The sequence below is a fragment of the Idiotropiscis lumnitzeri genome, chromosome 21 (genome assembly GCF_059441095.1).
Source record: "Idiotropiscis lumnitzeri isolate Australia: NSW breed Sydney's pygmy pipehorse chromosome 21, RoL_Ilum_1.0, whole genome shotgun sequence".
NCBI lineage: Eukaryota > Metazoa > Chordata > Actinopteri > Syngnathiformes > Syngnathidae > Idiotropiscis > Idiotropiscis lumnitzeri.
The window spans coordinates 5,074,412-5,085,552 of NC_142411.1; the positions used below are offsets into that span (position 1 = coordinate 5,074,412).

Consider the following 11,141-nt stretch of genomic DNA (forward strand, 5'->3'; position numbering starts at 1 on the left):
CAGCTTTCCGTTGTGAAATGTTTTTTTTTTCTGTTTTAAGTACAGGAACATTCCAAGAAGGTGTATAAACCACAAGCCAGAAGACGCAATGTGGTGGCAGGACTCTTGGATTTTGCTTGAAGTGGCTCAGGATCTTCAACCAGCCTAGCAGCTCAAGTCATAGATGGAGGAACTTGAGGTTGTGTAAATTTGCACCACTGTTACATCACAGTGGGGCAGAAAAGCATGTCGGCTTGACCATAGACACATTTCCAGAATGACAAAAGATTTCATTTCACACTTGATGGGATTGGTTTGCACTGCAGCGATCCAACAATGTGCATACAAGCAATATTTAAAAAAAAAGTCAAATTTTCACTATGTCCTTTAAATATTCAAATTGGAACGTGCCTGTGACTGAAAACTGTAGTCTAATTAACTGACGTACACTGGCCCCTTGTGGTGAGACTGATAACTACAAGTATGTATGAGTATGCGCCTGAGACTCAAAATAAACATTAATTATGATGCATTTAAGGGGGCATAACCTAGAAAATAAAAATAGCACCAAAGAGGATACTGCTGTGAACAGTTTTTATAAGAGGAATGAGCCTCAAACTCTCTCATGACTTCCAGACTACAAGAGAGGATGTCTTGTCTGGGGCATGTCGGTGACCCACATCCTCGCCACACAACCTCGTAACATTCACACAACATAAAATTAAGTTTTTACAATTTTCTTAAAATTAGATTGATGTGATTGACGTCTTTCAGTTTTTTGTAACCAAGAAAAAAAGTAGGTGAAGAAATGCCTCATTTTAATCTACCCGAGGAGCCCCTCCGCGTCACTAATTTCTCTTTTTAAAGGGGGGGGTCGTTTATCTACGATTTTTATATGTCCAGAACCGCCTAATAAGATGGTGATACAAAGTAAAATCATTTCTAAATAATATGAAACACACGTTTAACCTTTGTATTTTCGTTTGCTTTGATTTTAATCGATTATCGAGCGAGACGTGGTTGCCAGCCACCCCCGCCGCTATTGGTATGGCCCACTCCCCACTGCTAGCCGTTGTTGTCTCCCCTCTTCCTTTGCTAGTGAACAGATTTCGGTATAAGCTAGCGGTACACTTGACTATTTTCAAGCTCGAAAAGATGCTCCTCCGGCGGACCAAAACTGTCCAGCACGCGGCAACAAGTCCGGGGAAACTTTATCCGACTGTGTCCCAACTTGATTAAAAAAAAGCAGCCGCCCCCCAACGGCTTTCAACGCGACACTATCGAGGGGGGGTGTTAGCATTGTTTAATCGCTCCGTAGTATTCCCGCTGAGGACGACTCGTCTGTCTTTTCTTTCTCATTTACCCCCTTTAAAAACTATATTATCCAATTTCCTGGAGCAAGTCCTTGCTGATGAATTCACCGAAAAAGGACGGAGATGATGATGTGCCCGTTAAAGACTCGATAAAATACGGCGAACTGGTCATTTTGGGGTAAGTAGTAAAAAAAAAAAAAGAAAAAAACGAGTGGGATGGAGAAACCGCTCCATCATCGTGACGCTTCACACACTATTATGTGCAAATGTTTATTTTACTCACACAACGTTTGATTCTATTTCATTTTTATTGCCCTGCTGACGCCGTTTCCGCTACTCGACCGTCGATTTGTGTGCGGGAAAACTAACTTTAAAGCCCACGGATTTGTCTTGTATGTGCGTGGTGCGTTTGGGTGTCGTCGTGAAAAAAACATTCCAAGGGTATGTGACATGAAACTGCAACGGGAGACACTTTTTCATCAATGGTTGTAGGTGTACAGTGGGAGACAGGGATGGAGGGGGCTGAATCCCGATGATGTCATCCTATGCTGGATCTTTTATGGCTCCGAGTAGGGACCGTCTAAAAAATGCATGACCGTGTGCATGCTTTTAATAGTGTAGTCTTTTTTATTTTTTTCCCCCCTTGATGTGTGTAGTTCCATCTTGACCGGTGCAATGGTGGAGTAGTAGGAGGAGAAAAGCCCCTCTTCGTCACCGGAATCTGCTGGGAGCTTAAATGCCACACACACACACACACACACACACACTCTTGCATCCCTGCCAGTTTCACGCAGACGTCCCTCTTGGTCTGCACAGTTTCCTGTCTGTGCCAAAGATAACTGACCTAACGGCCTATGGTTTCCCCCCTACCCGCTCTTGCTCACAGGCTGAACATCTGAATACAGATGAGTTCATTCCATCTCCATTCAGCATATGCTGCCACAAATGGAAGAAAAAAAAAAAAAGCAAAAATATGTTCTATGTGTTGATATTAGCATCCAAATACAGTGCGGCTCAGTCTCTGGCTGGCGGTATCCCCTTTCCCAAATGTGCGGTACTGACTTAACTTAGCATTACCATGAATGCTTTTCCACCGGCAAAATGTGGCGCCAATTCTATTCCCAAGTAAGCTGTTAGTTGCTCGTGGAATGTTGTACGTTGTCTTAGAAATTATATTTCAGTGTTTTAGGACCACACTTTACTTTAAACCACAAATCTAGGCAGTTGTAATCATCTTGTTGCTGAGGGGGTGTCAATTATTCACTGTTTTCCCAGCAGGGCTCAGTTCCAATCCCCCCCGTGAATAGCAGGGGGTGTGGGGGGTTTACTGTACAGCGCAGCTGAGCCTCTGGCTAGCGGACATCGTGGCTAGCGATATGCTTTTGGCGGTACGAACTCGTCAATGCGCTTCGAAATGGCATCCGGTGAACGATTGCAAAAGTCTCACGTGATTCAGTTACTGGTTTGGTCAGAAAATAGGCACAAATGTGAATCATTGTTTTCCAAATTGCAAATGTTTTATATTGATTCAACACAAAGATATTCATTCCGTCGAGAGTCTGGAAATTCTGAGAATTTGAACAATTTCAAATTAAACAAGTTCTCGAGGCAATCGATTCTGAAAATATTTATTGATTATATGTTGATGAATCGCTGCGTTACAAACGTTGAACTGAAATAGAACAATGATCGTTACAGACGTGAGCCGCCGTCGGTCTTGCTTGCCCAAATCCCATGCAGGAAATCTCTCATTTTTTTCTATATCCCGTTTTTAAATGAATACTGTTGCACATCCCAAAACAGGTCTGACCGGAACTTTCCAAAACTTCACAAAGACTGTTGTTCTTTCCCCACCGACACTAGCTCGTGTGTATCGAAACGCACGAGGCAGTCCAGAAGATGTCCAGCGGGTAACACAGTGGCTCTCATCCCTCTTTCCGTCGCATCTCTTATGCTGATGTTTTGACCTTGCATCTGTCAGCCCAGATGATGTCACGCAAGCCGCCGCGTGGTCGATGCCGGTCTCCACGCAGGCGCCTGCCAGCGCTCGTTACCGTAGTTGGCCAGGACACCACGCAGTCCCTCACGGCCGTTATGAACGTGCTTTGTCTCTCTTACACCTTCTTATCTCATCGTTCCCTCGGCCGCTAAGAGTGTCGGTGGTAAAAGCTGACGGCGGGTCCGGAGGGAGTGAATATTTCATGCTGGCTTTTATGGTGTTTGAGCATGCAGGACGCAAGCGGCCGCTCGCGTCATACGTCACACGCAGGCCTGCTTAATTTCTGGCTTCTTTATTTATCTCCCCCTACCATCGCCTCCTTCCTGCCCCTTTGCTTGTTGCGTTTATGTGGCAGCCAGTCTCTTCCTGTTTTGGTTCTTTCGACGAACCCTTTTCTCATCGCCGCTACTGATCAGGCAATCTTTTCTCATGAGATTTTTCCGTTAAAACGAACCCCTAAGACGCGTGTACTTGAAAAACTCAACTGAATTTTGATTTCCGTTGGATTAGGGACCGCCACCCACCCCGAAAATTGTCTCAAGCCTATTTGGCAGAATTTCTGTGCATTTTCTATATTGTTTTAAAATAGTTTATATCCCTTAGATGTTCGCTTTTCTTGAGGTTGATTTATTAACTGGATATTCCGAACAAAGATTTGTCTGTCTTTAACACTGACAATGTTGTTCTTTTGTACTCCTCAACTTCCTGTGTGGCGTTGACGTGTTCTCTTGGTGCTCCAGCTTCCTCCTACATTCCATTTGCTTTTTTTCAGTTCGTTCGCATGTCTATAATTAGTAACCCCCCCCCTACCCCCCCACCCAAAAAAAAAAATGCTGGAAAATCTGAAATCTTTCAAGTCCTCTTGGCCATTTCCAAGTGTCGTTCAATGATGCTTGCCGCGTTGCGTGTGCGTGTCATCGTGCGTGTGGCCGTAGTTTGGCAGTGACGAATACAAAATTCTCAAAAATGACTCTCCACGTTTGGTTCACCTTTTCTCACGATAGTGTGAGACAGCACTTAAAAGTTTGCCCGTACAGTTAATAAAAAACGATCTGTAAGATTATTTATATTCCCTGCAGGGGTCGTTGCTTTCAGGGGCGGTTTGTCGTAGAGTTGTTAACGCACTGCTGATTATTAACGGCCTGGAAGCGGCACGCTGCCTTCTGCCTGAACTGAAAGCGTGGAAATTGTTTTAATCGGCTTCTGAAAGAAAATGGGGGCAACGTTTGTACTGTTCCGCCATTGTGATGCATTTATTACCGCATGAAACCTCTTTCCACGGTTACGTTTAAATTGAATTTGAGCAAAGAGGAATTCTGTTAATGCACAGCTATAATCACGTCTCACTTCCTGTAATTATCTAATAAATGTCAGGCCTCGTGCAGAAGCTATTTAAAAAAAAAAAAAAAAATCTGTGTGTTTTGGCCGGCACACACACACACACCAACTTGCTTTTTGGTTAGTGGATAAAGTTTGACATTTCGGAACGTCCCGTCCAAGGGCGAAGGTGCTGACCTCTGCGGGAACCATGACGCCAGTTTCCCGAGCGCCTCTTATCAGTGACACGTGGACTTCCTGCGGCGTTTGCGTCACGAGAACCGAAAGCGGCGGCGTCAGCTGGTGTATCAACATTGGATGGCGACATGCTCGCTTTGCTGACACGCTTTTTCTTCTGGCCGTGACGCCCGCCTCGTGTTTGTCAGCTTTGCGCCGCTTTGACCGAGCAGACGAATTCTCATTGAGGTTTGAGCGCCGGTGGATGTTTTGATTTCGCTTCAAAAGAAACTCGCCACCGCTCTTTTTTTAGCCTGTGCATTTCATATCTCCACATCTTTGAAGCGGCAGTTTGTTGCTTGTCGTTGCAACTCACGCTTTGAGAGAAGGATAATTATTACAGCAGTTATGCGTTTGTATATATATTAGGGATCTCCGTTTGGTTGAGTCCTAATGGGGGCATTTTTCGACAGCAAATTAGTTGAGATTGACTCCCATACTCTCTCCGATTTTTTTGTTTTCCATCTTTAACTCAGTCACCGCTGTGGACGTCTAAATCCGTCAGCTGGATTCCAACAGTTTCCTACCATCGACAAATATTCTTGCTCAACTTTTCCGTTTAACTCAAACTTCTCAATAACTCATGGTGAACAGACGCCATTAGATAGCAGCATTGCACAACTTTGGATTTGAAACCAGCGCGGCATTTGAAGAAAAATATTAGTGCCTGAAAATGATGAATCATGCATTTTTTTTCAACTTCTTTGTCCTCCTCCATCATCAGGTACAATGGCTCTCTTCCTAGCGGCGACCGCGGGCGCCGAAAGAGCCGCTTCGCTCTCTACCGTCGAGCCAAGGCCAACGGCGTCAAGCCCAGCGCCGTGCACATCCTCAACACGCCGCAGGACAGCAAGGTTAGTCACAAAAAAAATGGACGAACCCGCGTTGCTCCTAATTCTCTCCTCCATGGAGTTAATGAGCCACAAGAAGGCTAACGAACCCCCGCCACGTGCTTCATTGCAGGCTGTGCACAGCAGGGGGCAGCACAGCATCTCCTTCACGCTGTCCCGCAACCAGACAGTGGTGGTGGAGTATTGCCATGACAACAACACTGACATGTTCCAGGTAACGCGCCGCTTCACAACACACTAAAGGCTGTTATGTCATGTTGAGTGAAGGTTTACGCTTCTTAACTCATTCACTACCAGCCGAGTAAAAAAAAAAAATCTTTGACGTGTTTATCCGTCAATGGGAGCGAATGAGTTAAAGTGTTTGTTAGAGCTGGAGGATTGCTCGAGTTTATCAATTCATTCAAGTTGATTGATTCAATCAAGAGGATTTGGTTTACAAGATAGTGAGTGTAAATTTAAATCCATGCTGGGGAAATAACAGCAAAAGTTTTCCAAGCTTTTGTGATGTCAGGAGGAATAAAGCAAATCTTTTATTATTTTTCATTTTTTTTTACAAGTGAAGTGAGGGGGAAAAAATGATTGAAATCATATTTCTTAGAAAGAAACGAATATTAAACATTTTAAGGCCATATTGCCCAGAAATATGTCATATTTATTATTTTTCATTATTTATGACGTCTTCCGCAGATTGGGCGCTCCACAGAGAGTCCCATTGACTTTGTGGTGACGGACACCTCCGGGGGTGCGAAGGAGGGCGAGGATCCCTCCATCGCCCCCAGCACCATCTCACGTTTTGCCTGCCGCGTGGTGTGTGAGCGCCACCCGCCGTACACGGCGCGCATCTACGCCGCCGGCTTTGACTCCTCCAAAAATATCTTCTTAGGGGTGCGGCAAGCAATATATATATTTTTTTTTTGTGCAGGTTTTGTATTCACAGGCTCAATGAGAGATATTGAATATAATTGTGCATGTGCCGCCACAGGAGAAGGCGACCAAGTGGAAGAACCCAGACGGCCACATGGACGGTCTGACCACCAACGGCGTGCTAGTCATGCACCCCGAGGGCTTCCCCGAAGACCCCAAGCAGGGTCTGTGGCGGGAGATCTCAGTGTGTGGCGACGTCTACGCTCTGCGGGAGACCCGTTCTGGGCCCAGCCGAGGCAAACTCGTGAGTTCGCAATTTCTGGATTGCTTTGTTTTGACGAGGGGTGTAACGGTACGTCTATTTGGATTATATAGTTTGTGGTGTGGAAGAGAGGCGTACAGAGTTCCCACATGGAGCTTGAAGTTGAAGTGTAAATCTTTTTTGCCACTTTCACTTACAAGTTGAATTTGTTTGAAAATGTTCTCGCAGGGCCACCACCCAAATGGGCTTAATGTCGGACCCGTACGTGTGTGCGTCTTTGTTATTAATTGCATTTATACGGTGCGTCGCCCTCTACAGGCGGAAGGCGAGAGCAGCGCGCTGCGTGACGGCTCACTCGTGGACCTGTGCGGCGCCACCCTGCTGTGGCGCACGGGCGAGGGCCTCATGCGCGCTCCCACCCTGCGTCACCTGGAGGCGCTACGACAGGAGCTGAACGCGTCGCGGCCGCAGTGTCCCGTGGGCCTCAGCACGCTTGCCTTTCCCAGCCTGCCGCGCAGCCACAGGTACGGCCCTAACATTAAAAAAAAAAAAAAATCATGTATATAACATAAGTTGCGATTTCAGCCTTGAAGAACGTCAGCCTTGGGTCTACCTCACCTGCGGCCACGTCCACGGACGCCACGACTGGGGCCAGCGGTCCGAGGCGGGCGAGGAGGAGCCTCTAGACGGCGAGGGCTCCACCACGCGGCGGGAATGCCCGCTGTGCCGCAGCGTGGGCCCCTACGTGCCGCTGTGGCTGGGCTGCGAGCCGGCCGTGTACGTGGACGCCGGCGCCCCCACGTACGCCTTCGTGCCGTGCGGCCACGTGTGCTCGGAGAGGACAACCAGGTATTGGGCGGACACCCCGCTGCCTCACGGGACGCACGCCTTCAGACCCGTGTGCCCCTTCTGCTCCGCCGCACTCAGCACACCTGGGTGGACGCGGCTCATCTTCCAGGGTCCCATCGACTAGCCACGACACAAAGCTCCCTCCCTTCCCCCCCTTTTTTTTTTTTAAACCGTCCTTCAGGTCTTGGTGATGGATTGACGATCTGGACTTTAGGCAACTAATTGAAACGTGACAGAATGATCGATAACGCTCATTCATTACCTTGACAGTCTTCGCAGTCTGCTGGTTTTCGTCCCACACAAGCCCGACCGACAAGTCAGATTTGATGTCTTATGTAGCGCTGTAGCAGAGCATCTACACCTCCGCGCTCACATGATGCTTTTTAGTGCGTCACCTTTTGAGGGATGAAAGCCAGTAGACATCGTTTGGGATCAGACCTGCGGGGCCTTGCCCCCACGACGACGGCGGAGAGGTGACATAACCAGATTTGTACTCTTGTCTGGACAGGACACTCACGCGGTCATCATGTTCAGCACCAAAATTATTATTTTGCTGGGGTTTTTTTGTTTTGTTTTGACCCAACTCCATTTCTGTATTTTCAAGCCGTTCACGTGTTGAAAATATTCAGCACATTCCTTGAAGTCTCGCATTTTCTGGGCCCTCTGTATACCCCTGGACCAGATCTCAAGCAAATTGAGTATTGGACCCCCAACACACTTGGTAAGATCCACTTCACACACACACGCACACACACATACTAAACACCCTGAAGCAATAACACCACTCGTTCTTGTATAAGCTAAGATCTCACGCTAGGTTTTAGCCAAGCGCTAGACTAGCGGGGATCACCTCAAACATGGTTGTAGCATTTTTATTATTTTTTTCTCTCCAGTGCCCCTCCACCCTCTACCGCGCTCACGTAATATATTCAACCTGGGGACTCCGTACCATGCCCGAAAATTCAGAATACAATCCAAATTTATTATTCCATCCTGATGAACCCCGAAACACTTCTGGTTTCTCCGCTCATGCTAACCGGGTTCTTTTTTCATGTGCGCCAGTGTGTCGGTCTATCCAAAGGTTTTGACCTAACGTAACCTCATAAAAAAACAACAACAAAAAAAAAAGAGATAGAAAAACAAACCCTCCCCCCCCTAAATTTTACTTTGTGTGCTTGTGCGTGTGTCAAAGAAAATTATTTTGTTAGGAAACATGGTTCAGTATTTGGGTCGGGGGCGTGGGGAGATATATCCATATAAATATATATATATATAAAAAAATATAAATATAAATACATATGCTATTTTTGTAACTGATTTAGTTGGTACACCTGGTGAAAGTTCAGCGTGTGGTCCAGGATGTGTTAGACGTAGAAGAGCCCGTGAGTGTGAAAATGTTGCCAACACTGTGTATCGCTCTCCCTCACACACACACACACACACACCCATTTTCCAACAAACCAGTGCTATCGTTGCCCGGACATTGAATGTAGCCGACCATCCAGGCTATGCGTTTATTAGCCTCCCTGGTGCTCTTATTGAATGGTCTATATTGTGATACTATTTTTGTAAGTGAATATGACAGCGTAGCCCCGCCCCCCTCCCTGCAAGCTTGAGTATAATAACCTCACGTATGGATGAGTGGATACACTCATGGGTGTGTGTGTCTCGCTTGCATGTACACACACACACACACACACACAGTATGTACGCTACACTCAAAACACGTTCACGCCCCTCCCTCCCTCCCCGATTTTTGAATTCACGCTGAGTGTTTGACGACTAAAGATGTCTTCCAAGTCTCCGGCTGTCAAATGTGCAAAAATAGAAGAAGAAAAAAATCCTCATACTTGACCAATGTTTTGAAAGTGAGAGTCACACTTTGTACTGTAACACAACTAATATTTGCCGCCAACTCTGCTGCTGCATACGAGAAATTTGTTGAATTTTTTTTTAATTTTATTTTTTTAATTGTGTCATCCATCCGTTTCCATCCGGACGCTCCCCTCAAGAAGCCAGCACAGCATCGTTACCGACATATTAACCGCGGAACTAAATCGTTCGTTACAATTCCATTATGTTGCCAAAAGAGTGGTACCTTGATTTGGTTGACAAAATTTACCGTTGAATTCGATTGCATTTGGAAACGGCAGATTTCCTGTTCAATTTCAAGCCCACCCAATTCGCTAGGAAAGCAGCCAACAAATAATTTGTCCTGTCCAAACGGACTGGAATGAAAACAGAAATTAGAAAACAACCAGCGACAGTTTGGGGTCCAGAATTTGTGGCAAATTTTTCCGCAAATTTGGATCGGACTCCAGATTTTTAGGACCATCAAAGTACCATTGTACGTTCCGCAGTTTTAGCACGATTTATAATTTTTATTTTTATTTTATGCTTATTGTCACTCAGGATTTAGTGTGGCACACGGTGATTTCACTACACAACACTTAAAACGTGAGAGCATTTATCTGCGACTATAGACAGTATCCAGTTATTTACGGGTTTTAATAACAAAAGAATGAAACTGCGCAAACCTGCCAAAAGATGAAATATCAAATACAGTGTTGGCATGTGGATGGAAGAACTGTTGTTGCACCTGTTTTTAAATTTTAGATTCCTATTTTTTTTATTTACTTTTTGGTGTTTATTATCGATTTCCGTCATTTAGTTTTAACATGTAGCCTCTTGTAGATGCAGAAACAGTATTTACTTTTCATATTTCAATTGTTTAGCACTTCTGTAACGTGATGTCTCATTTGACCTTCATTTCAAGCCTCCCACATGTATTATTAAACCGTGAACCCACCTCACCTTTTTATTATGCATTTTTAAAGAACTACCAACCATGTACAGCTCTTTTTTTTTGTGTTATTTTACAAACGCATTCCTCTGTAACCGAATGGTGCACAGACAATCGCTATACACATGTCAATAAACCTGTTGAAAAGTGCCACTTGGCTTCCGTGTGTGCATTTTGTGTGTACAATCTGCTCGTTTCCAGCAGATGGCGCTCTTCCACCAATCTTTATTATCGTTTCTTAAAATGACCACTCTAAAAAAACAAGTTGGGTTTTTTTCTCCAATATGAGACATTTTACAATGAACTTTTTTAAAATGAAAACTCTAGTTTTACGAATTACATATGTTGCACTTATTTCTGATTGTCTTCCACTCCAATTTACAATTTTTATATAGGAATTTACCTTTAGAACTTGTCAAGCTATTTCAATAAATGTTTCAGGTAACCGAATCGTTCCCTACTGTTTGATTGTAAATTATTAAACGGTAATTTTGTGTATTTATTTTTAATTTTGGGGGAAGGTGTGGGATATTTTAATTGTATTGTTTCGTAAAATGAAGAAATAAAAATGGACTTTTACGTTGTTTTCCTTACCCACAAATCCTTGCGAAAAGGCGCCAAAGCAACACGGTAAGACTTTTGACTACCGTGACCACTTTTACCACAT

At 44.9% G+C, this 11,141-nt stretch overlaps 1 protein-coding gene across 2 annotated transcripts; it reads left to right on the forward strand.

Annotated features, from left to right (window-relative positions):
• The first annotated feature begins 1,056 nt into the window (after window positions 1-1,056).
• On the forward strand, window positions 1,057-10,624 carry LOC148316637 (E3 ubiquitin-protein ligase pellino homolog 2). 2 transcript variants are annotated; one of them, XM_088286485.1, is made up of 7 exons: window positions 1,057-1,470; window positions 5,570-5,699; window positions 5,809-5,910; window positions 6,384-6,581; window positions 6,679-6,864; window positions 7,141-7,346; window positions 7,408-10,624. In XM_088286485.1, the coding sequence occupies exons 1-7, from the start codon at window positions 1,391-1,393 to the stop codon at window positions 7,793-7,795; spliced, it is 1,290 nt and encodes a 429-aa protein (XP_088142611.1). In that variant the 5' UTR covers window positions 1,057-1,390; the 3' UTR covers window positions 7,796-10,624. The 2 variants fall into 2 exon arrangements, with proteins under 2 accessions (XP_088142611.1, XP_088142610.1); XM_088286484.1 differs by lacking the exon at window positions 1,057-1,470 and adding an exon at window positions 4,797-5,034.
• The last annotated feature ends 517 nt before the right edge of the window (window positions 10,625-11,141 follow it).

What these genes read in the sequence shown, in the direction of transcription:
- LOC148316637 (XM_088286484.1), top strand. Translation starts at nt 4,820, where the DNA reads ATGACGCCAGTTTCCCGAGCGCCTCTTATCAGTGACACGTGGACTTCC. An exon ending in ACACGCCGCAGGACAGCAAG is followed by an intron (nt 5,700 to 5,808) that starts GTTAGTCACAAA and finishes GCTTCATTGCAG; the next exon opens with GCTGTGCACAGCAGGGGGCA. An exon ending in ACAACACTGACATGTTCCAG is followed by an intron (nt 5,911 to 6,383) that starts GTAACGCGCCGC and finishes CGTCTTCCGCAG; the next exon opens with ATTGGGCGCTCCACAGAGAG.